The following is a 25,887-nucleotide window of genomic DNA, read 5'->3' as shown; positions in this document are numbered from 1 at the left end:
ATTTCACTCATAATTTTTTACGGTAGATATTTAATTTTACTTTATCTTATATCAACGCAACAAATCATTCAACAAAATAAAAAATAATGAGAGTTTAATGTACTTAAATAAGTTAGACGACAAATTCTAGCCCACGTTTTGCTGTATTCACGAGCCAATGAAGTCATTAAGATTTCCACTCACTCAACAGGAGGTGGAGCCTTTTTTTCCTCCTTTTTTCTGCTACTAACTTATTCCGCTGCCCACAAAGCGTGCACTCTTGCGGGGACTGCAAGGCTGCTCGTTCCGAACACTCGGAAACTTTAAACCACGGTGCACAGTCTGCGTGGAAATCCTTCCGTGGATTCTTATTTATTTTTTCTTCGTGCGGTGGCTCCAAGAGAGACGAGTTCCCGACTCTGAACGCACCATGAGCAGGCAAACGGTCAACCTGGATACTTACAGCCTGTCATTGCTCACGGCCAAGGAGGACATCCTCAACCAGCGATCATCTACCAACTGGTAAACGAATCTCTGTTTTTTCTTATTCCGATACTTTCTTAATCCTTAAGTGTTGCACAATTGGAGAGAGAGAAGAGTTTAATTTTGCCGATTTGAGAAAATGGCTCATGAACGCACCACCGTGAGCTTTTTGGTCAACTTTGGATCATTTCTAACCTCCAGTGATGGGAATTTCGGCTCTATTAAAAACGGCTCTTTTGGCTCGACTCACTGACAAGAGTCGGCTCCCTAACGGTTCTCCAGATTTTTTTCAATGATATGATACCCAGAATAATAAAACATGCACAAATTGATACCATTTTAAAAACATTTTACGCTACTATACTATAATATCCTTCTCTTGTTTTAATATGCAGTGACTTTCAAATTGTTTGTACTGAGCAACAACACAGAAATGACTCATATTGACCAAAGTGAGAGGATGATTGAGAAAGAAAGGAAGAGAGAACGAAAGACAAAGAGAGAAAAAAAGAGAGACGGGGGAGAGAGAAACAAATAGAGGGAGAGGGATTGAGAAGAGAGAGCGAAGGGCAGTGAGAAAGAGAGAGAAAATGAGAGATCTAATTATTGAAAGAGAGAAATAAAAATAGATAGATAGATACTTTATTCATCCCCGAAGGGAAATTCACAATATAGGGCAAGAAAGAACAATTGAGAAAGAGGCAGATAGAAACAGAGGGAGAGAGAGGAAGGGGAAGGGAGAGAGAGATAGAGAAAAGAGATGGTGTGAGAGAGGAATTAAAAAAAACAGAATCAGAGAGAGAGAAAAGAGAGCAAATCATAAGAAGAAAGAAAGAAAAAGAAGGAAAAAGTTTCGAAAGAAGTCCGAAAGAAAGAGAAAGAGGAAAAATAGAGAACTATATAAAATGAGAAAATGAGAAAGAGGAAGGGAGAAACAGAGGGAGAGAGCAAGAGAAGAGATGGGGTGGGACGAAGAGCGAGAGAGAGAAAACAGAGGGAAAGAAAGAACGAGAACAGGGAGAGAAATTGAGAAAAAAAAGAGAGAAAGATATTCAGAAAGCTAAAGACAGAGAGAAATAAATACAGTGAGAAAAAGAAAGAGCAATGAAGAAAGATAAAGATAGAAATAAGATGGAGTGAGAGAGAAAGAAAAATAAACAGAAAAGAGAGACAGAAATGGGAGGTTCTCAAAGCAAGAAAAAAGAATCAAGAAAAAAACGTTTCAAAGGAAGTCGGCTCCCTATCGATAGGGATCTTGCTCTAGTTGTTAACTTAAAAGAGCTGGCTCAAAGAGCCATTTCTTTCAATCTCATTTTTATTACCTATACTTTGCCTATACCTAGTACTGTGCAATCGGAAAATGCCCCACGAACGCACCACCGTGGGTGTTTTTAGACATCTTTAGGGAGTTTCTAACCTCCCTCCAGACTTAACGGGGATGATGCTTGATGATTAGGCTCGCAAACTGCATGACTCACGGCCTTTAATGTGCACAATTCAAGTTTCCTTTGCGCAAAAGTGACGTCGGCATCAACTTCTTTGCAGATCGGGTTTCAATTCGAATTAGGTGCACACATGACGATCTCATGATTTTTTTTTTTTTTGGTTCCCAGTCACCATGCATTTGCAAAATAATAAAGCCCGATATAAGAAATGAAGTCAGCTCAATATAATTTGTTTGTACGATCTAGAGATGTCTAGTTGTTTAAATTAACTGCATTTGTTTGCGTAAAACCCTATTGGTTGAAATAATAAATAAAATAAACACATGAACTATCTCACAATTTTCATTTGAGGTTGACAAATTGTATTACGCAACTTGAAGTTTAAATGTTTGGCCACCATATACTACAGAAGCCTGAATGATCAACCTTTTTTCACTGATTCCTTCTCCAGCCTCTCATGTTAGCCATTTAGCTGCTGGTTATGGGTCGCCATTAGTGTTAGCTGCTACAGCTTCGTCCCTCGGTGTAACTCGCCTTCCACAGTTCTGTGTTTTATTCTGATATCCCGCTCTTGTCATTTTTTTACTTTTTTCACATTTCCCTCTCTAGCCACTTATAGCTTACCATGAGATGCTATTGTTATTATTACTACTCCTGCTTTATCCTTGGTGTCACTTGCCTTCCACAGTTGATCCCTGTGATATAGGCATCCGATGCTTGTCATCTTCAACATTTTCTCCCCTCTGCCCAATGTTTCCCCCTCTAGCCAGTCATGTTAGCTATGCCTTGTGATGAAGGATCATTGATTCTGATCTTGTCCTTCGCGTTTTAATTGAATTCGGTTGAGGAGAATGTTGGTAAATTAAGACACTGGAGATGAACTCATTTTCAAGATATTATCATTGGCATAATATATTCTGGAGACCACCACAATCAAAGTCATCAATCGGACAATATTAGCAATAGTCTCTCTATGACAGTTTGAAGCAGATTCTATACCTTTTTTGAGGCGTTGTATAGGTCAACAGGAAACTGCAACTTCAGTTTTCTGCTTGTCTACGTTCGCAATTTTTGTGTTATCAGCCAGTTCTCAGTTTCGTTTTGACGTGGTCTCTGTGTTTCTTGACATCAGACTGAACTTTTTTATTTTGCTTAAAGTTCCTGACATTAGTTTGATCATGTATTTTACATTGAAAATATCAATTTGTAATAAAAGGTGATATACTTCATGTACAATAGGTATAGACTTGACATTATTATCAGCTCTCAAAGCTACTTCTACAGTTGAGTTCTGTGTGATTCAGACATCTAGCGCTTGTCATCTTTTACTTTTTTCCCCTACATTTCTTTACTTAGCCACTTATGCTAGCCGCCTGGCTATTGTTATTGTTAGCTGCTCCTGCTTTATTCTTCAATGTCATTCGCCATCCGCAACTGAACGTCGCTGAGTTCCGTGATTCTCGGTCTTGATGACTCAGTCTTTTAGTGGCATTTTTTAGTAGCTTCTCCTGCTTGCTGCTAAAGGTTAGGTTTTCACAGCAGTATCAGGTAATTGCTCTTTTAAGTGTCTTTTTATCGTTTTAGTTGCTTCTCCTACTAGTCGCTAAATTTAGCTGCTTCCAGCTTTTCTGACCAACTCCAGCTATTGTCTCTTTTCAGTTGCTTCGGATGTATCCAGCTTTTGTTGTCCTTTCACACGAAGTTTTACACACTGTCACGTTCAAGGTTGGGAATAAAACCCTTCTAAATAACGCTGTTATGTAACTGCGTTATCTTTTCAGTAACAAAGTAATCTAACAAATTATCTTTTTCGCCGTTACATCATTATCATTACTGACGGCCTAATTTGGTGTGTTACTTTGACTGCAAAAGGACAACGGCGGCTGTCCTCGCACAGTTCACGTCATTATTCAAAATGTTGACTACCATATGATTAGATAGCGATTTAGAATACAGTGTTACCTCTATTTACAAATTTATTTTGTTCTGGGAGTAGCTTTTTCACCTGAAAACTTTGTAAGTAGAGACACATTTTGAATGTAAATGCACTGATACGTTCCAAGCTCCGCAAAAGTACAGTATGATATTTCTTTAATAAATCACAAAAGAGCATCATAACATGAAACAAGTACATGTTAAAACTAAATTACCTCACAATAAACATAAAATGAGAGGTACTCAATGTAAAAAAACAAAGAATAAAGGAAATAATAATATTTTTAGTTTCCTTTTTTGCCTCGCGCTTCCTGAAAAAACTGATCCAATGACATCAGCTTTTGCCAGGTTTTGACAATCTGTCAGAAATGCGAGAGGCAGACGAAACGATAGCCCCACTTGTCAACACTTTTTCTGCGGGATTCTATTCCACATATTCTGAGACTTCATAGAGTTTTGTTATAATGTCTTTCATTTGAGCTAAATGAATGATGGCTCCGTCCCCCTGCCAGCTATCTTGCAGGACCATTTGCTCCTGTTCATCTCTAATCTCTGGACTGTGATGGTGACACGAAGAGGATGGTGGGAGGATGCATGAGCACGGATTTTCCAGGGAGATTTAAAGCAATAGCCAGTTTTTTTACGTTCGGGAAACTCTCGAAGCAGCTAATAGATAGATAGATAGATAGATACTTTATTCATCCCCGAAGGGAAATTCACTTTTCCAGCAGCATCCCTAAGCTGAGAACAATCGAAAATAACTTAGAACAATCGAAAATAACACGGGAGCTGCTGGAGTGGCTGCCATTCGTGACGGCGCCGGAGAAACGATTCAATTTGAATCATGTACAAACAAACAAATAGCAGCGCGTACTGTATTCTTGACTTTGTATCTTGAAACGCCTTTATAACTAGAGGCAATATTTTCCAGTTCAGGTACTTTGTAACCTGAAATTTTCGTATATAGAGACATTTGTAATTAGAGGTACCACTGTATAATATTTACTATAACGCCGAAAGAAAAGGCAAATGAGGGCTGATTTGAGAAAAACGTCAGCCCAATATTTGACAACAACCCGACTCTGTGTCATTCGCGAACGAAACGTCTCTATGAGTCGGCTCTTGGAAGTGAACAAAGAGAGCCAGCTCACTACCAATCAAGAGCTGGTTCCTTCTGGGAGGCCTTTTTTTGTTGTGATTTGTCAATACGCTTTTCGGGGGGATTCCGTGTTGGGGACTTTAAATTAAAAAATGTGAAATTTTTTTGTATTTTATCTATTTTTGTAGATGTGTTTGAATAAATATTAAAAGTGTATTCTTTTTCTTCTATCTTTCTTTTTCTTTTTGTTGTTGTATTTTTATTTGGTTTTCTTATTTTTTAAGTTTGTCTTTTCTTCTATATTTTTCTCCCTTTTACTTGCACAATGTTACATATATAAAGGTAATGTAGGGATTAAAGTGACAAAAACAACCTGAAGAGCCGTTTGGGACCTGAAAATCAAGTCAAGTCACATTTATTTGTATAGCCCTTAATCACAAAATATCTCATAGGACTGCACGGGATTACATTTACACCACCCCCTGATCTTAAACCAACATGCGGGCAAGGAAAAACTCAAAACCTTAGCACGAGGAAAAAAAGAAGCCTTAAAAAGGGGCTTCACAAGTTGTAATCCCCCTGTCACAAAAGAGCCTGCTCTTTTTAGCGTGCCAAGCCGGAAAAAAAATAAGTCGTAATTCCCATCTCTTTTAGTAAACTCCAGTCGAAGACGTCACAACATTGTTTCGTATTTGCTTGTAGAAAATTTCAAATTCTTTGACTTACAACTTCTTTATCAAGTAATGGAAATAGTTACTTTCCCCGGGACCTAGTTACTTTTACTATCGAATAATTCAGTAGCTAGCTTTACTGCTTTTTGGAAGAAGTAGTGAGTAACTATAATTATGATCTAAAGTTATGTGTGGAACACTGGTCACCTTAATAAATACTAGGACGATTGAGAAGAGAGAGAGAGAGCGAAGGACAGTGATAAAGAGAGAGAAAAAGAGAGAACAAATTAGAAACAGAGAGAAATAAAAAAGAGGGTGAAAAAGAACAATTGAGAAAGAGAAAGATAGAAACAGAGAGAGGGAGAGAGAGAAAGAGAGAGAGAGAGACAAAAAGAGGGAGAGTGATTGAGAAGAGAGAGCAAAGGACAGAGAGAAAGAGAGAACTAATTAGAGACAGAGAGAAATAAAAATAGAGAGGGCGAAAACAGACACACAGAGAGAGAGAGAGAGAGACAGAGAGAGAGAGAGAGAGAGAGCAATTGACAGTGAGAAAGAGAGAGAAAAAGAGAACTAATTAGAGAGAGAGAAATAAAAATAGAGGGAGAGGGAGAGAGAGTGAGAGGAACAGAATAAGAGAGAGAGACAGAAAAGGGAACAAATAGAAAGAAAGAAAGAAAGTAAGAAGGAAAAAAAAAGTCGGAATTCCTATCTCTTTAAGTAAACTCCGTTTTCTATTTGCTTGTAGAAAATTTCAAATTCTTTGACTTACAACTTCTTTATCAAGTAATGGAAATAGTTACTTTCCCCGGTACCTAGTTATTTTACTATCGAATAATTCAGTAGCTAACTTTACTACTTTTTGAAAAAAGTAGTGAGTAACTATAATTATGATCTAAAGTTACGTTACTGATCAACTTAATAAATACTAGTTAGAGTATGCAATAACACTCAGCTCGAGGCAAATGAATCGCGACTGCTATACACTCCGACCCAGATGAAAGAATTCTGTGTGTTATCGCGTGTGTGCTGCTTGAAAGATGACGCATGACGTTTTGTGTCCTCGGGATAAATCGGAGACGATTGTGTGCACGAGATTTGTTTGACAGGCGGCGGATGGTAAAGCAAACAATTTGATGACAGGATGACTGAAAGTTCAATACCGTGCTGCTGCGTGGGATCGGATTGCCTCGGCAAACACGATGATCGTCGAGCCCAACATGTCAGTAAAATTATATCAAACAGACAAAAATCAAAGGAAAAGTTTTCTATAAAAATACAAGTTTTCAAATTGAAAATTAAACACAAAATAATTGAAAAAATATTTTTAAAAGCAATAGAAAATAAGAACACAATCATATCCAGAATCACATAGTATATAATCAAATAGATGATGAAATCATTAAAGAAATGATAAAATCTATTTGAGTGACTGAGAGCGAGCGAGAGAGAGAGAGAGAGAGAGAGAGAGAGAGAGAGTGAGCAAGAAAAGAGGGAGAGAGATTGAGAAAAGGAGAGAGAGATTGAGAAAGAAGGAGAAAGAGAGACTGACAGAGAAAGAAAGAGATTAGGAAAGTCGGAGAGAGACAGAGCAAGAAGAGTGGGAAAGAGAGAGAGCAAGAGTGAGATTGAGAAAGAGAGAGAGAGAAAAGGACAGAGAGAAAGAGGGATTGTGAAAGACAGAGAGACAAATAATGATGGATAAATAGAGAAAGAGCAAGACATGGAGAGAGAAAGCAAGAAAAGTGGAAGAGAGAGATTGAGAAAGAGAGAAATAATGAGAAAGAGAGATTGAGAAAGAGAGAGGGAAACCCAAAGACATCAAAAATACATAGCAAATTTATAAATGAAATGACGTTTTTTCGGCAGGGGGTTTTGCTCCACCACATGAAACAGATAGTACTTGTTTCCAAGATTACCAGTGGCAGGAGAAACCTCCTGATCTTACTCGGATACAACACCTCATCATCTGGTCGCCATTGTTTTTCATTTTCCCGCCCATACTTTATTTTTATTTGTTTTCATTTTAATGTAGATTGCCTTCTCGGATCCCTTGCATAAGGCGCGATGCTTAGGCCGGGATGCAACTTGAAATTTGTGTTTTTAAGAGTTTGACTCGTGAAGTCGTCTTTGCACCCTCAACTGCAGTGGAACAAGAGCCGGCTGTTGTTGCGCGTTACCATGGTGAGGTGCCGTGTCGGGTTGCCAGGTTGCAAGGTATCACACGGGATGGATTCATGTTGATAACTGAGCTTTGAAAACTTCATTGGGTACACCTGCACAATTTAAATACGTGGGAAATTATATCGCGTTCATATTATAAAGAAAAGGAGAAATTGGAGAATTGAATCGCCCTTTGTTAGGCTACTACCTGCCTCATTAACTTTTTTCGGTTAGCATGTGAGCTCTCAACTTTTAAGTTGTTGATACGAAGTAGCACTGATATCACTTTGATACCAAGCCACTAAAATTAAACATTGACAATTTGACAGAATAACCCACAATGGGAAACTCTTTGTTTCCTGTTACTAGTAGTGCCTTTATATAAACTGGCCACAAGAGGGCAATAAAGATAGGATGTGTATTGTTAACGTATCATTTTTTTCACCTAGACATCAGTGACGATCACGATAATGGTTTACAGCACTGGTTGGAAACCTATGGCTTGCGAGACCGATGTGGCTCTTTTCATAAGTACATATGGCTCGCAGATAAAATCCTCCGCATGCAAATGTTCTTTGCGTTGTTCCGATTCTGGGTTGAGTGATGCATATTTTTGTTTATGCGGCGCCAAAGGCACACTGACCACCGAATTGATTCCATCCAGTATATATATATAGGGCACAGTCTCAACTACTGTTACACTAAAAAAAAACATGTTTGTTGTCATTCATGAATATTTATATAGGAGCTCGATAAACAATTTATGTTCATTGTTAAGACATCTTATAATGAAAAGCAACAGAACAACCTGTAAACACCCAAAAATACCAGACAAGCCTTCAGTGCAGTGTGTTTGGGTAAGTGGTAAGAGTAGGCAGATCTCTGCACACAAAGTACTCCTGCACTGAAGGGAAATACTATATTGTTTATTAAAGTGATTATTTTAATCTATTTTAAATTAAAAGTAATGTATTGTTGTTAGGAAAAAAATCGATGATTTGATGACCCGATTTAATTGTTTAAAAACAAATTTTTGCTGTAGTTGAGTCGTTTTTTTCACCAAGTACTTTTTTTCTAAATTAATTATTTGGATGAATACTTTTTAGTTCTACTTGAGTCACATCCTTTTAAAGTAACAATAATTTTACCTGAGCACTCTTTTTGACTACTCTATCTACCTCAGAGTAACAACCCAGAATACAACATGAATCCGTCCTAAGGCGGGATCGCAAAATGAAATTGCTGTATGGCGGGGGATAGAAACATATAGTAATGCCTTTGAAAACCCTGATGCACAAACAAAATCCTTAGAAATGCAAAAGGGTATACAGTGAGGACTTATGTTTAGTATACATGCATATGATTTAAATAACAAAAATGTACATGTTATTAAACATGAAACTAGATTGACCTTTGGTGTCACATAACGTGAGGTGGTATATTGGAGTAGTGGGTGGATGCAAAGCGGGGGAAGGAAGACGGTGATAGCAGATTAAAAATTATACTGATTTTAAAACTTCTTGTGAGGAATGACAATCCTTACAGGATGTCCTTAGTTCAATCACAGCCATATTTCTAAGACTCCTAATTTTTAACAGACCATATTCTTTAATAAAGTTAACAATTTCTGTGTCTCATTCACATGTTTTTATTATCTCAGGTTTCGTTTTCCAGCATGTTTTTGCCCCTCGTGTTAGCCTTGGGACACATAGCGCATACAGTCCAAAAAATACAATATTATATTGCCTACTCACTAACTCTTTATGAAAGACGCAAAAAACTAAACTTAAGGAAGAGAGAGGCATTGTGGGATGTAGTTCAGCCAATAGCATACCTGTATTTTTATGATTCCATGGCACATGCCTATAGTAGACCAGTATTTTATATGATGTGGACCGATAGCAAACAGACATCTTGAAGATATAACTTGGCGTACTCCATAAAATTTTGTTGTACATGAAATACTTCATTGATGACCTATTTTGGGGAGAGTACTGTAAAGTGGGGTTCAAACAAGTTAATCATAATCTTATTCCACACTGTGAAGTATATAGGTCTTAAGGTGGTACGCCATATCCTGAGTTTTTCCTGCACTTGCCCTTTTGTAACTTTCTGGATTTGGATAAGATGGATTGATATACTGTATGTTTTTTTTTTTTTTTGCATACTTTCAAATCAAGAGTAAGGAAAGGTCAAATCCCAAATGCCAAACAGTACCTCATCTTGTACTTTCCATGTCCGTGGAATTCCGGGAAAAGCATTTAGCCTAGCATATTGCATTAATTTTCAACAACCCCGCCAATAAAGACATATTGCTGCCAAGTGCAAAAAATGTGAATCAGCTGAGAGAAACGTTTGCAGTGTTGTTAGCGCTAAGCTGATTTGAGGCCTGCGATTATCTGGAGATGGTATTCGTCACGAATATCGAGCTTTTCGTTTTCTCAGTGCACGGCTCCGATTTGGCACGATCGGGGTTACAGACACGGCAGTGACAGAATAAATAAAACAGTCGCTATAGCGATACCTTGGGCTGTTTTGATTGCTGTTTTTGTTCACGAGAGATCCAGAGCAAGTAACGCTTCAAATATTTCGAGCAAGTTCATGCCAGTGAAGAACATATGTAGTCATTATGATGGCTTACTACAATGCAGTATTCTTTTCTGGAGCTTTTTTTGATGCAATCTCGTAATATACAATTTTTATAACATACAAAGGATTTAGGTACATTTTAATAGAAAGTTAATTAATTTTATTTTTTTATTTTATTATATTTTTAAATGTTATATTTTTTATTTATCAATATATATATATAAGCAATTACATGCATGACTTTTTATATTATATTTTGGTTTTCCAAATTATTTTTATTTAGATTTTGATTTCAAATCCAGCTCCAGACTTACTGTGCGGAGTTTGTATGTTCTCCTCGTGCTTGCGTGGGTTTCCTCCGGGCACTCCGGTTTCCTCCCATATTCCAAAAACATGCATTTCAGGTGAATTGGCCGGTCCAAATTGTCCCTAGGTGTGAATGAGCGAGTGAGTTGTCTGTCCCCTTGTGCCCTGCGATTGGCTGGCAACCAGTTTAGGGTGTCCCCTGCCCACTGCCCGATGATTGCTGGGATGGGCTCCAGCGCCCCCGCGACCCTACCGAGGATAAGCGGTGTAGCTAATGAGATGAGATGAGATTTTGATTTCAGGTTGAGATAACACATTGAATAAACTAAGAAAAACATAATACGATGTTTTTTTCTTTTTTTTTCATTTATTGTGTATTTGCTCTCATCTATTTATTTATCTATTATTCATAATTTTCTACTTATTCAAGTCAGTATTTCAGTTATGTTAAGAAATTGATCAAATAAGAAAAATTATATAAAATATATAAATATATATATACATTTCTATTTATTCTATTATTTAATATGATGTCTTATTACATTTCTATTTATTTTGTATTTAACATATATTCATTTTATTTTTATTTGTATTATTCTTCTGATTCTTCTTTTTCTTCTTATTCTTATTATCATTATTTTTCTACTTCTTCGTATTCCTCTTCGTATTCTTATTATATCATACTATTTTTATTCAAGTTTAGTGTTTCAGTTTTTCTGTTTCAGGTATCGATTGAGAAACTGATTGAATAAGAAGAAAATACAATTTGTATTTTCCTATTCATATTCATGAATGTATCATTATATTCATCTATTTTTAACTCATTTTTTTACGTTTTTATTCAAAGTTAGAGTTTCAGATTTACAGTATATTAAGGAGAGTAAAATACTGAAAGTATTACAAATATAAAACTAACAATTCATATAATTTCTTACATAACATCTTTTATTTCATTCGTCTTTATAATTTTATTTGTTTTACTTTTTTATTGTTTTTATTCATGTTTTAATGTTTATTCAAGGTGAGTGTTTTAAGAAATTAAGCATGATATGAAAAACAATGCAAAAAAAATAAGTGAAATCATTTGATTTGGCTTTTTTAAAATATGATACATTTTTACCTGTCAAGTTATATTTAAAATCTAAAATTTTACTTATTGTGTGTTCAGAGATGTAGAGCTGTACTGACAAAAAATATACTTAAAATAATAAAAAAAGTAACCTAAATGCAAAAAGTTGATTTTTTCTATATCATATGAATTTAATGTATAATACTTAAAATGTCATCCGAAAATACATTGAGTAATTCGTATTGAAAAATAATTATTTCGTAATTTACTTATTAACTAACATTTTTTGTTATTTGTAGAACTTCCCACTCGACCACGATGCAAAACAATACCATGAAATGTTTAAATCATGCACACTCTCATAAATTATTTCCGTTTGATGATCTTTTGTCCTGGTGCAGTTTCTTTTGAGCTGAGGTGACCGATTTTCCACTCGTTTATGCATGAGCACACGGAAACAAATGAGGTGTAAAGTTACCGGTATGATGAAAACACTTTAGCGGAGTTAGCGTGCATGGACAGGTGATTTCTTCACGTAAGGGGGAACTAAAGGAAGAACAAAAATGGCATTTTTTCAGGAATTTACTACGAAAATTTAGGTTGACATAAGATTAGGGCTGCACGATTAATCAAAATCATATCGATATCGCGATGTGACGTAGTGCGATAATTGTAACCGCAAAACACTGCTTTTTTTAAGAGTTCCAGTTTAACAGCGCTGGCCAATCAGGAGCAGGTTTTAATGGCACCAGCCCATAAAGGCCAGGAAAAGTTTGGAAGATATGTGTGCGCGACTTTGATAGGCGGGTGTAAAGCTGCCAGTCAATCAAACGGCTCTTGCACAAATGGCCAACAAAACGAACGCCACAGCTCGTAGCTTTAGTGGCTCGTTACATTAAAAATACATTCATTATTACCGTAAATTCCGGACTATAGAGCGCACCTGTATATAAGCCGCATGCGCCCACATTAAAAAATGTAACACAAACACAAAATTAACCCAAACCCGACTTTAAGTCCCGCGATTGAAACTGAATGTCCTTCATTAAAGTACACAGTCCAAAAATCACAGCCGGCAAAATGAACGGAAAATGATACCGGTACTTAAGGTTTGATGCAGACCTGCAGAGTCTGGGTCCCGTTGAAAGTAATCCAAGGAAAAAAGTGTATATTTCCAAAGGTAAGAGTGGGAAAAATATATATCCACTATTGTCCGCTGCGTCCACAAACACGTCTCACCTTTACTCCACTTTCCGTCAGCCCCCGTTTTTTTCACCCCTTCTTTTTGATTTGCCCGTGCAAAACATATCAGAATAAGTCTCTAAAACATACATTACAAAAATATACAGTTGCAAATACATATTATACATGGTTACACATATTTACAAAGAAAGACGGTACACCGAGAGAGTTTTCAAAGCTTTAATAATAATAATAATAGAACTTTCATTCCAAACGGTGCCTGTGACAGGGGAGTTAATGGTAGCAACACGCTAGCAACACGCTCGCAACACAGTAAACGGGTCTGATAAAAAAACCATACCGTACTTGTAAAAATCACGGTAAACCGTCCTCATTTTCCTCCTTAGAACTGAAGCCATCAAAGTCGTCTTCCTCAGTGTCGGAAAGAAACTTTGTCATATAGACGTCGTCCCACGCTCCCGCAGCCGGACTCGCACTGTCACTGTCGCTTGAACTCTAATCCACTCCTGATTCTGTGCCCTCCTCTCTGTCACGCAGCAGACCGGCTTTTTGGAACCCGTTGGTGATGGTGGATTTTTTAATGTGCCTTTCTTTTTGCATTTTGCATGATGAAGGTCTGTTAATGCTAATTCTAAATCTTACCTTTTGTACTCGAGCGCCGCTGGCGGCCGTTAGAAAAATTACATAAATTGGCCGCATCACTGAATAAGCCGCAGGGTTGAACGTTTGGGAAAAAAGTAGCGGCGTATAGTCCGGAATTTATGGTAAATCAGACATTGAGAAAAGTCAGACAAGAGCAGATAAAAGCTAAACACCAGCGTGTGCCGCCTGGATTTTTATCCTGACTGAGGCGGATGGGAAAGCTAACAGTCAGGCTAAGAACTCTTAAGCCACCACTTGCGTGGCCAGATCAATTACCCATGAAACGGACGACTTGGAGCTACTACTCGTGGAAAACTGCGACATTTATGTATCTTGTATTATAGATCATCACAAAGACCTTTCCGAAGTCGTGGTTACCCAACACTATCGTGTGGCTACAGACAGCCTCTATCTTAATCGCTTTCACAATCTTTAAGGAGTAGCCCTCCAATTCGTGGTGCTTTTTTATAATGAGAATAAAGACTACTTATTCAACTGCAATTCCGTTTTTATTTGTAGATCTATAGTTATTTTGTTTGTCGTATACTCTCAGCCTCATACTCAGGACATAATCTCGAGGTAAGCTTGCAAGTCACTATGTTTAAGTCTTTCCCAAAAACAAAACAAGCACAGAATTGTCCTTTTCTTGTAAAATCGAAAACCGCATCGGAATTGCAATACAGGTCTGAAACATCGCAATTATTTTTTTTCCAAAATCGTGCAGCCCTATTTTGAATCATTAATTAATATGGACTGTAGAATAGGAAATGACGATGGCTATGAGAGCATTTTTTGTCAATTTGAAGTGTTAACACGCTGGCTTTTAGAAAATAAAACATTTGATTATGTTCTCATTTTTTTGCTCAGATGAATAAGGAACTCAAAAATGGTATGATTTGCCTATCACTGGTCTTTTTAAGTGGTAATAGAATCGACCCGCTGGTTACAAAGTCCCTAGCTTATGATGTTTGCATGTTACGATGTGGAATAAGGATAACAGTTTTAACAAAAAAAAACTAATACATTTAAAAAAAATGTTTTGCTTGACGATGTCAAAATATAATTTTTTAATTGTGTATTTTTCATCAAATGCATTGTAAAGTATTTTTTGTATCAAGATATTTATCAAATGTCATGTAAAAGAAAAGTTTTTGAATTAAGTTCTTGAAAAAGGTGCTTAAACAATTCGATAAAATGCTCTAACAATAAAAGAAAAATAAAAGTATAGGATCATGTTCATTCATAAATTTTCGTAAGAAAAATAGGATATTGGCCTTTCTCATGCAATGCCAATACAACGGATTTGAGACTCTTTATCAGCAGATGCAAAAAAATCAAATTACTGTATTTACTCGTGTACAACGCGAGCCCCTAATTTAGGATTAATAATTGGTATGAAATTTGGTTTCACCTTTTATCAGCTCAAAATAACTTTGTAAGTGACAAATGTTGTTGATTATGTGCAGCCATGACTGCAACAAGTAATTGCTATTTTAAATTATGAACACAATACCAACATAGAATGTTGAACGTATTCATTGAATGCCCTTTAAAGTCTGATTCATGATCAGATTCCATCGTCCATGTTCGTCATCACATATTATCATCTTTTAGTGTTGCCTGACTTGACCTGGTTGAGTGGAGTAGTGGGTGGATGCAGCATGGTACGTGTTTGATGCTTACTTTTATCGCCTTCTTATTTTTATTAAAAGTACCAATCGATTGGTCTGCCTCTACAGTTAAGCGAGGGAAGTGATTCCTGTGCCCTCTTTGTATTTCTTATTAATCACAAGTTTTGTTTCTATGGTTGTCATACTTCTCTCTTAAGCGTCGTCACAAGCATTAGGACCCACAGAGAATAAACACAGCACAACAAAACACAGTATTGTATAGCTAAATAGCAATGTCTTGATGTCGCAAACAAGATTCTGATCGGCATGGATAGAGAGGCATTGTGGGAGGGAGCTCAGCCTATAGGCAATTTCATAATGCCTGACAAATAGTTTTAGTTTTTTTGAATAGTCATTTTTTTTTGCCACACTGTAAAGGGAAACAGTTTTAAGACAGGAAAGGCACATGGTAAAGCGAAAATGCTGTAAAGCGGGGTTTCCATATCCCTGGGGTCTTCTGCATACAGTAAACGTCACTTCGCGTGTACGACAAATCACCACGGAATCATTATTTATACCTTTCAGGAAGACATTCTATTTTCTCCCTTCCTTTAACATTTGTGTCTGGTACCGTGAATAAAAATAGTGTGATACTGAGTGTTAAAGTTAGTCATTATTAAGACTATTTCGTGGCTGTATTTACACAGATAAAATACATATAATGTTAAAAAGTAAAACGTGATACCAGGAGCAAGTACTTACACGAGGCTTCCATGTTCGTTGAAACAGAAAAAGAGACCGCCCCCAGAGAGGGTGTGGTTTATTATTCGTCAGTGTAAACACATGAGTACGACTTCAAAATAAAAGAATATAAGATTGATAAACGTACAAGAGATATAATTAGACTGATTATTGAAACGTTGTTTTATGTGTGTGTGTGTGTGAAAAAGATTGCTTTTGTATTTAGGAATATAAAAACAAATTATTTACATAATAGAAAATTCTGAGAGATTTAACATCTAAAACCGCCACCTTGACACTGAGATAAAAGCTAATGCGTGGTCATAAGTTATCTATTTCCCTGGTTGTCTAGGGTTTGGGATTTTGCGCCCTTATTTTCGACACCCGGGTTCGATTTTTGTTCCATCCAATGTTTCGTGCTTGTGGTAAGCAAAATTTTTGTAAAGATACATGTTTGCACAAATATGTGATATGCGTAAAAATGTTGTGTATTGTGTGCACCCAAACTTTGAGTTCTTATTAAGGTAAAAAAAAAAAAAAGAATAAATATGGTAATTTGCCCACCTCTGCCATTAACAGTTGCTTAATTGTTGCCTTTTATATTTATGTGACTGCCAGTCATGTTTGTCTCTCATCGCCACGGTTACGAAAGTCTGCTCCTTGGTGCCATCACATAGGAAAATCACACTTAACTCTGATGCCGGTCGGACGAGGAGGGTCCCCGTTGTTGTGGTAACAGTCAGTTTGTTAGCGTTAATTCCATGAGAGCGCACGTCGTAAAACAAAAGCACGCTTAAAGGAAATGTAGACGAAAAAGTTGGGTGGTCCTCAGGGAATGTGAGGATGATGGAGGGCACAGGTGGAGGAAGCAAAGATTAGCTTGAAGGGGGAATTCAACTTTAGGCTTGTTTACATGGAAATGGTTATGTTAAGATAAGTTAATGAGTGCATTTTTGTGGATGTGTGTGTATGGGGGGCACAATGTGCAAGCGGAAATGCCAGTGTAACTGACTATTTTATAAAGTTTATCACACTTTTCTCTTGTATATCCGCTATTTCCTCTCCATCTTCTAAAACCATCTTCCAAAACATTCCAGCTCAGGCTGCAGATGAAAGTCATTGTAACATTTATTATAATATATGTAATGTGGGGGAGCAAAACCCGACCCCCAAAAAACGGAGGGATGGGCGTTGCCAGGCTGTACTTTCCCAAGGCACACCACAGACAGTGGTGCCACTACAAACCTGGCAGTTAAGGCATCCATGAACTATGATCACTTCCTTCATTTATTCATTTATTTATCAGCTGCACTGCTTATCCTCAGTAGGGTTGCGGGGGTGCTGGAGCCCATCCCAGGGGTTTTCGGGCAGAAGGGCAGGGCACACAAAGACAGACAACTCACTCGCTCATTCACACCTAGGGACACTTTGGACCGCCCAATTAACCTGACATGCATGCTTTTGGGAATGTGGGAGGAAACCCACATAAGCACAGAGAGAACATGCAAACTCCACACAGGAAGGTTCGATCTCATTACCTCAGAACTGTGCCGCAAAACCACTGCCCTCCATGATTACTTATTAATGATTATTTAATAGGGCCTGGTGACATACCCCAACATTTTTTGATCATTTTTAATTAAGTCAAGTCATGTCTAGTCATTTTTATTTGTATAGTCCTTAATCACAAAGATTCTCAAAGGGCTTCACAGGTTATTACACAGACTATTTTTTCAGGCTATTATTACACCATGACCGCACATGTGGCATCCCCTTTTCACGATTACCAGACAGCAAAGGATGTTGCATTCACAAATAATACAGAGATATTGTCCAAGAAAAGTATAGGTTATTCATATGCTATAGAGTAGAAGTTATACATTAAAATACTGTTTCCGAGTCAAGATTTTTTTTCTGGTTGTTGTTTGAATTTGAAAAAGTGGTGTATTTAAAAAAAAAAAAGGTAGTTGTTCTCAATGGGTACCAACCTGTCGTGTAACGACTAAATTGATCATGTTGGTTGTAGGTAATGGTAGGAAATACAGATTTGCGAGTGACGCCTGTCTCTGGCGACATCCAGTGGACGTATTTAAAACTGCAAGTCATTGTTTGATGCGATGAGATTACTTTTCTCTTGTGTCTCTCTCAGCATCTTGTCGCGAGCCACATAAAATGACGTGGACCATTAGTTTGACACATGTACCCTAAGACGAATGCAATGGACAATTTTTATTACACATTATAAATACATAATAATCAATTTGTTCAAACTAAAATAAATTCCTGCCCTAAATTTCTCACTTGCGAAAATGTACGAGTTTTAAAGTAAAGATATATTTAATTCTTAAAAATATTCTCTTATGATTTATTACTGGCCATGTTTCCGTAGTGCAGTGTTTAGCAAAGAAAGGTCCCCAGTTTGGGACCAGGTGGAAACATTTGTTGGCCTCGAGAAGGATGAGGGCCACTAGGCTGTACTTGCCCAAGACACACTACAGGAAATGTTGTCCCTGCGACCCTATTGGTTTAGAGATCCAACAAACCAACCAACAATTGACAACCACTACACCTCTCATCAATGTCAACAACCAATGTCCATATTTAAAGAGTTGGACCCTCTTAAAAAATGCATGCTGCTTAGCTACCCTGGCAACCATACGTTTACAAAGCTTTCCCATTTGCATCTTTCCATCCCCCTTGGGTCCCTTGGTGTGAACTCTGTGATGTGTTTGACAGTTTGACAGACCTCCCCTTTTTCTCGGACCCTCAAACAGAGCTTCTCTTAGGAGGAACTAACAAGAGTGTAAAGGAAGTTCCAACCAAGACTAAATTCAGAGTTGTGAGGATCTTGAGAAGTTGAGATAGAACGGCAGAAACACTTGAGACAGGCCAAGTCTCAAGACTTTGAAGCACAAATCAAAGTCAAGTCCAAGTTGTTATGTTCTAAGTCAATACGTTCTACTTTAGCTAAGAAAAACCTCAACAGATGGAAGTCAGATTAAGAAGTTCAAAGTCCCGCTTTAGTTCAAAAGAACCTAAACAGTTGTGAACAAAGTAAGATGCAGTAGACCCCGATAAGCGACATTAATCCGGTTTAAGGTGGGGATCACAAAGTGAAATTGCCATATAGCAAGAGATAGGACCATATGGTAATTAGCAAATGCGTTCCAAATCCTTGAAACCCCCAAATTAAACCAATAAAATAACAAAATAGCACATAGTAGGTACCACTTATGTGTAATAAACATAGATATGATTAAAGAATATCATGAATAAATAGACATGAAAAGGAAAACTGCTTCATTTTGGCAGACATGGCAACAACAAAAAAACAAATTTAAAATTTCCACTTGGAAGATTAAACAATGTCCTGGTTTTAATCACCTTCTTACTTGTAATGGTTCCAATCGTCGATCAGTAATGACGATGCAACTTAGCGAGTGTAGCGATTTATTGATAATCACAGGTTTTTCTTTTTTTTTCTTATTGTGTTTTTGCTTCTCTCTTTAGCATCACTGCTAGTCCTAGGAACTATGGCGAATAAATACAGTACAAACAATACATTGTATTTAAGACTAATACATTAGCAGAATATTTTTTTCTGGTGGCTGTTTTATAGATGAAGGAAAATAAAGTGTTCAAGAGTCTGAACGAATAAAACACCTTCTGAAATTTGCGTGACTGTGTTTGAACATGGTTTCAAAAACTGATGATTGACAGCTGTCAATATGTTTTTTATCCTTTGACTTGACCTGAGCTGATACAGTGGAGTGGCCTTCGTTGTATGTCCTGATAATTGCAAGCTTTGTTTTCATGGTTATTATTTATTTGTTTTTTCCTTTAGCATCACTGTAAACCATTGTGACCCATAACAAATAAATACAAAAGAAAAAATATTGTAATAGCTCGCAAAGTATTGGCGAAGCACACAAAATTCTGAACTGAATGAAAAGAAGTGCATGGTGGGAGGTAATTCAGACAATAGCATATGAGCATTTTTATTAAGCAGTAACGCAAAACAACAGTAGACCTTCATTTATATTTGATCTCCATGAATAAAAACAAGCGTTTTACAAACTCACTTAGTAACTCACTTTACACACTAAATAACATTTTTGAGACTGTGAATAAAGAAATAGTGGTGTATGTCCTACAGTAAGGAATATGCCATAAATGGGGTCTCAAAAAACATTTTATTCCATATCTTAAAGCGAAAACATCACAAGGTGGGACTCCAAGTCAAGTTTCAAGCCCTACCTACAAGTCAAGTCTAAGTCAAAAAGTTCTACTTTAGTCAAGAACAACTTTAACATGTGTGAATGAGGGTAAGAAGATATACTTTAGTTGAAAAGGACCTTAACAGGTGTGAGTATGGTTAAATAGAAATACAGCAACTAATCAATGTTAGCTCATAGTTCTTATTTGAACATGTTAGCTTCCGCTGCTATTGCACTCGAGTCTCCAGTCTGACTTATCATTAGGTGAACTTTAACTTTCTTATCAGCCTCCAAAAGATGAAAAGTCTAGACTTCTTCCTGTTGAATTAGCCATTTTTTTAACTTTCCCAGAATTTTCCTCACAATGTCCAGGTCCTCGAATTACAGTCGAGCCCCAGGATAAGGCATTAATTGGTTCTGAAATGAATATAGTAACCTATGGTAATTACCTAATGACTTTCAACAATATTAAAACACGATACAGTAAGTACTAATTTTGTGGATATGATTAAATAACCCAATAAATAAATATACATTTAAGAGAAAACATATTTTCCTTTGTACGGTGGAGTAGTGGGTGAATGCAGGAGACAGCTGATTGAAGTTCAACTAATTTTATAACTTTCTCTTGCGAACAATGTTATGTCCTTGTAACAGATGTAGACAAACTTTTTGAGACAAGAGCCAAACAGGGATTTGTGTGCCTTGTGTAATTCTTGATGACCGCAAGCTTTGTTTCCATGGTTATCATGTGTTTGCTTTTCTTTTTAGCATCATTTCAAGCCTTGGACCCATAATGAATAAATACAGTACAAAAAATACACAATTTTATCACCAACTCGCAATATGTTTACGAAGCACTTGAGATTCTGAACTAAATTAAGAGAGCATTGTGGGAAGGAGTTCAGCCAATAGCATTTTGGCATTTCAATGTTGCTGTGATGCAAACCAATCGTAGACTAGCATTTTATGTGATCTACCTAAAGCATACAGGGATCTTGGAGACGTACCCCATGAACTCTGCAAAGTTTTTATAAGAATTCAGGAACATGAAATATATTGTTGTTGATGTTGTTGTTGCCCTACAAAACATCTTGTTCCACAATGTGAGGTGGAATTGTCCCCTTAAAGTGGGGTTGCCATATCCTGGGTTCCACTGTGTTAAGAATTACCATTAAACGAAAGAAAAAAAAAATCTTGGGACTGCAAATGGTTCTGGTTGAACTCGTTTTAGGTGTTTGGTGGTAATTGAGGATTCGATCGTTGCTGAAACACTAGAGCCACTGTTGGAACGATTCACACAGCTTCAATATTGGTCACTCGACCTGGACTAATAAGCATAGTTCGAAAAAAAAAACCCCTACGTAATTTGCATTTTGTTTTTTTCACATGCTGCTCTTCCCTTGTAATCTTGCATCAATTTTGTTATCCCTTCAGCCTTGCCCCTCCCCCTTAAAAATTACCATTCCCCTCAAAGAGCCTCTGTGGCGTGATAATCGTCTCCAGGGGCCGATGCTATGCGCTCCACCCAGCAAATATCACGATAATCGGTCACTGTGAATTAATGGGTGGACCCGACTAGGACATGCTTGAGAAGATACATGCTCGAATTCAAACTGATTTACATGGTTTCTGTTTGAAGTTGTATGCAAATGAGGAAGCTTTTATAATGTCATTGATCTTAAAGCTGCAGTGTGTATTATATAGCGTCTCCTGGAGTAAACATGTCATTGCTTCGAATGAAATTTCATAGCATGTCGGTTCGGTGTTTTGACCACAGCATTACCTCATTGTCGCTATTGGCCAATTGTGTGGCTGTTTGGATTCCACATCCTTTAGGGGTGATCTGTTTTTTGCAACCTTGAAGATTTCATAAAAAGTGGGGGCTCGGAGGAGGGCTATGGGTATGGCTGGATTTTTTTTTTATATTTGAGAGCCTTTTTCCTGGTCCTTCATGCAAGTTTAAAATCCATTTAAGTCATTACGCCTTATTTTAAGTGTCTACCAAAGTTTAAACTTAACAAAGACACTGACTTGATTACGAAGATGAATGAACCTAGAGGAGAGGTTTTAAGAGAGTCTTTACTAGGGGTAAGACAAAAAAAATTGCTTCATGTAGTCAAGTCAAGTCACATTCATTTGTATAGCCCTTATTTAAGATCAAGACCAGAAGAGTAGCTTCTGGTGTCACAGTCTTGTTCCACGGACAGACTGAGGAGATCATTTCTTCCTTATGTCATGAGTCTCTTTAATTCCACCCGGGGGAGTAAAAGCCCACATTAAACCCCACCCCCACATTTGCATATACCCCTATTTTTATTACAGTGTGTATTTTCCGTAGCACTATTTTAATACTTTATAAGAAAACGTTATATTGGGTATTTTTGTATTCTATATCTCTATTTTATTATTTTATTTTTCAACACAAGAATACTGCTGGATACGGGGATGAACGTCTGTCTGTCTGTCTGTCTGTCTGTCTGTCTGTCTGTCTGTCTGTCTGTCCGCCCGTCTAATCACAAGATATCTCGAAGGACTGCACACGGTTACAATTACACCATTGCCTGATCTTAAACCAACATGCGGGCAAGGAAAAACTTAAAACCTCAGCATGAGGAAAAAAGAAACCTTGAGAAGGGGCCTCACAAGTAGTAATCCCCCTTCCAGGATGACCAGGGTGCATTTCATGTTGAACATTTCTGTGAATTGTTTGTTAATGCTACATCCATTGCAACCTGGTCATCCTTTTTATTTGATTTTTTGTTTGATATGACACTATAATTATTTTATTTATAATTTTCTTGTCTGTTAATGCAACATCCATTGCAGCCTGGTATTCTGGAAGGGGTATTACCTCATGTGCGGTCCCTTCTCAAGGTTTCTTCATTTTCCTCATGTTGAGGTTTTTGAGTTTTTCCTTGCCCTCATGTAGGTTTGAGATCAGGTGGTGGTGTGATAAAAGTCTGTAGTTTGCAATAATCTGTGGTCTGTGCAGCCCTTAGAGACTCCTTGTGATCAAGGAATATACAAATAAACATGACTTGACTTGACTTGACTATTACACGAGTACAACACTGGACCAAAAAGAGGAGAGACTGGCAATGATTTTACTTTGATTTTATTTCCCCTTGTTTGGAGAGAGGACATGAGCTCTCCGTGCCGCTGGGGACATCTCGGACTTCCACCGAAAGGCAGACGGTGAGCTCGTCTCAAGGCTAAAAATAGCACGGGGAGCTCAGGTCGCCACCTAACCGAGATTTAGGGGTGACTAGGTTTGTGGGTGAGAGGGGAGGGGTAAGGTTGTAATACGGATAGGGGAAAAAGTGGAACAAGTCGACCTTAAAGATGAGGTGTGTCATTTGATGTGTGCTTACATTTTTTAAAGTTAAATATTTCTCTATAAAGTATGTGTTAACAAAGCCCAGGTGAGTTTAAAGAGCACCTATGCTTTTATTTCTACTATCTACTTTTTTAGCAGAGCTGTTTGGGGCGGAACACATTAGGTTTGAGGAGTCAGGGCTATTGCTTGTCCCTGCAGGTTTGTAAATGTAAATGGTTAGCATTTATATATCACTTTTCAAGTCAATAAAGACCTCCCAAAGCGCTTTACAATGTGCTTCACACTTCTCCTAATTAAACACTAACTAACCGATAGCAGCATCAGCCATGCAAGGCGACTAACTACCTGCTATCAGGGGAAGTAGGGATTCAGTGTCTTGCCCAAGGACATTTCGACATTGAACACGGATGAGCCGGGAATTGAACCTGCGACCTCTTGATCCCAAGACCTCCTGAGCTAATGGCGCCCTTTACCAGTGTAGCATGAAAATGGCAAAAGTAAAAAAGGCCTGTTTCAAGTAGAGTCTAAACAGCATGTACTTGCACATGCAGCATAAATGAACTGACTGAGACCGCAATGTTGACACAAGCTAGGAGATAGCGGCAGAGAGTAACTAAGGTCCAAATTCAGTACAGTTTTAATAAAAAAACGATGTAAATATTGACGTTAATGACGTTTAACAGACTTTTCAGTGACAGTATTTATGATCACGTTTTCCAGTTTTTAAGGATTTTTTTTGCGAAATATTTTTTCCAGAAGAGTATATACAGAGCTTTTTTACAGCCTTTTTTACAGCTTTATTTTCAAAACTTTTTTTAAATACACTGTTTCAACAGACTTTTTACAGATTTTTTAGTTTTTCAAATAGCTGCAAAATGGCTTTTAAGTTTTCAACAGACCTTTTTACAGACTTTTTTAAAAATCAAGTTTTCTTTTTACATACGTTTTTACCAAACTTTTTCATGGCAACTTTCTAACAATTTTACAGACTTTTTTTAGATACTTTTTTTTCGACCATATTTTTAGACAATTACCAAATTATTGTTACAGACTTTTTTACAAACCTTTTTTCCTATGGAATTTTTTTTCTGACAGCTATTTTCCATACTTAGTTTTAACTGTCTGCTTCTGTACAGGCTGTTTTCACAGCTTTTTGTTTTTTTTGTTTTTTTGTTTTGTTTTTTGTTTTTACAAATTCTTATTGCAGAAGTTTTTAAAATCAGATAAATTTGTGTCATGGCTGTTTAAATTTCTCCTATATAGAAATTTCAGAAGGATGCCTCCTATGCAATCTCATTATTGATGGAAATACTACAGTTTAAACTATGTTTGAGTTCGTTTTACTTAAGGAATCCGTGAAAAAGGTGAGTTTGTTTTTCCTCAAACAGCTTTCATTTCAAATACCCAAATATGGTTCCTTGCCTTATGCATGGAAAAGAGTATATGAGTGATGCTCTTCTATTCATCCATTTTCATTCTTTTTTAATGTCCACGTAATCCGTCAAAAACAGTTAACCACGCCCGCTGGCATGGGTGACACGAACGAAGAACATGGAATATTTTTCTGTCTCCAGGAAAAGTGCATTCCTAAGTTTGAGCATGAGGATTTGCTTAACTCGATGTAATAGCGTAATTTATGAAGAGGAGGTAAAACATGAACCATAAATTTTGATTTTACACGTATGCGATGACAGTCGACCGTTTTATTCCTTTAGTGTGCTTACACCAGGACTATGGTTACAGACGCCATCCGTTTCTGTTATGTTCCTCTCCATAAAGTATTCGTGTTACATTGGTTCTGAAGGTCCAAAATAAACCGTCCTCATTCCTACTGGCTTGGGTACTGTACTGTATTTTGTCATTTGTTGCCCCAAATGAACATTTGGAATTGAGATGATGACATCATTGTGTTTTCCTGGCCTTGGCTCCCCCCCTTTTCTTTTTGCTCGCGTCTTGTCTTCCTCTGAGGTCATAGCTGGCTCAGGTTCATCCGTGAGTCTGTTTTTCACATTAGAGTAGGTACGTTTACACCTACTGGGTGTGCTTTTCATGAATATTTTGCAAGTTATGTTCATGCGTAGTGCTATCGCATGCCTTTGGTAATAATCCTAATTATTAGTGGTGTGTTAAAACATAACAGATGTTTCTATGGGATACAACATTAATCTGTTCTGAGGTTGGGCATGGAGATCATAATTGCCATATAGCGGGGGATACAATACTATTTTGTTTAGCTAATGCATTCCAACCCATTCCTTTATCCGCGTCCTTATTTTTGATAGCTACTTTGCGAGGGTATCAATTTCTTCTCAATTTTGTCATCTTTAAAATGTTATTGGAGTATTTTCATAACCTGAAAACTTCCTAGGTAGAAAAGAATTGTGTATGTTAATGCACT

At 37.2% G+C, this 25,887-nt stretch overlaps 1 protein-coding gene across 1 annotated transcript in view; it reads left to right on the top strand.

The window, feature by feature from the left end:
* Positions 1 to 274: 274 nt before the first annotated feature.
* LOC148365909 (uncharacterized) overlaps positions 275 to 25,887 on the top strand; it is a 63,772-nt gene continuing 38,159 nt past the window's right edge. The window contains exon 1 of the mRNA XM_088336376.1: positions 275 to 501. Coding sequence (XP_088192502.1) covers positions 410 to 501 — 92 coding nt within the window. The 5' untranslated portion in view covers positions 275 to 409. The remainder of the gene's footprint in view (positions 502 to 25,887) is intronic.

Source organism: Urocampus carinirostris, chromosome 5, assembly GCF_059441175.1.
Source record: "Urocampus carinirostris isolate Australia breed hairy pipefish chromosome 5, RoL_Ucar_1.0, whole genome shotgun sequence".
NCBI lineage: Eukaryota > Metazoa > Chordata > Actinopteri > Syngnathiformes > Syngnathidae > Urocampus > Urocampus carinirostris.
This window is presented reverse-complemented; position numbering and strand designations above follow the sequence as displayed.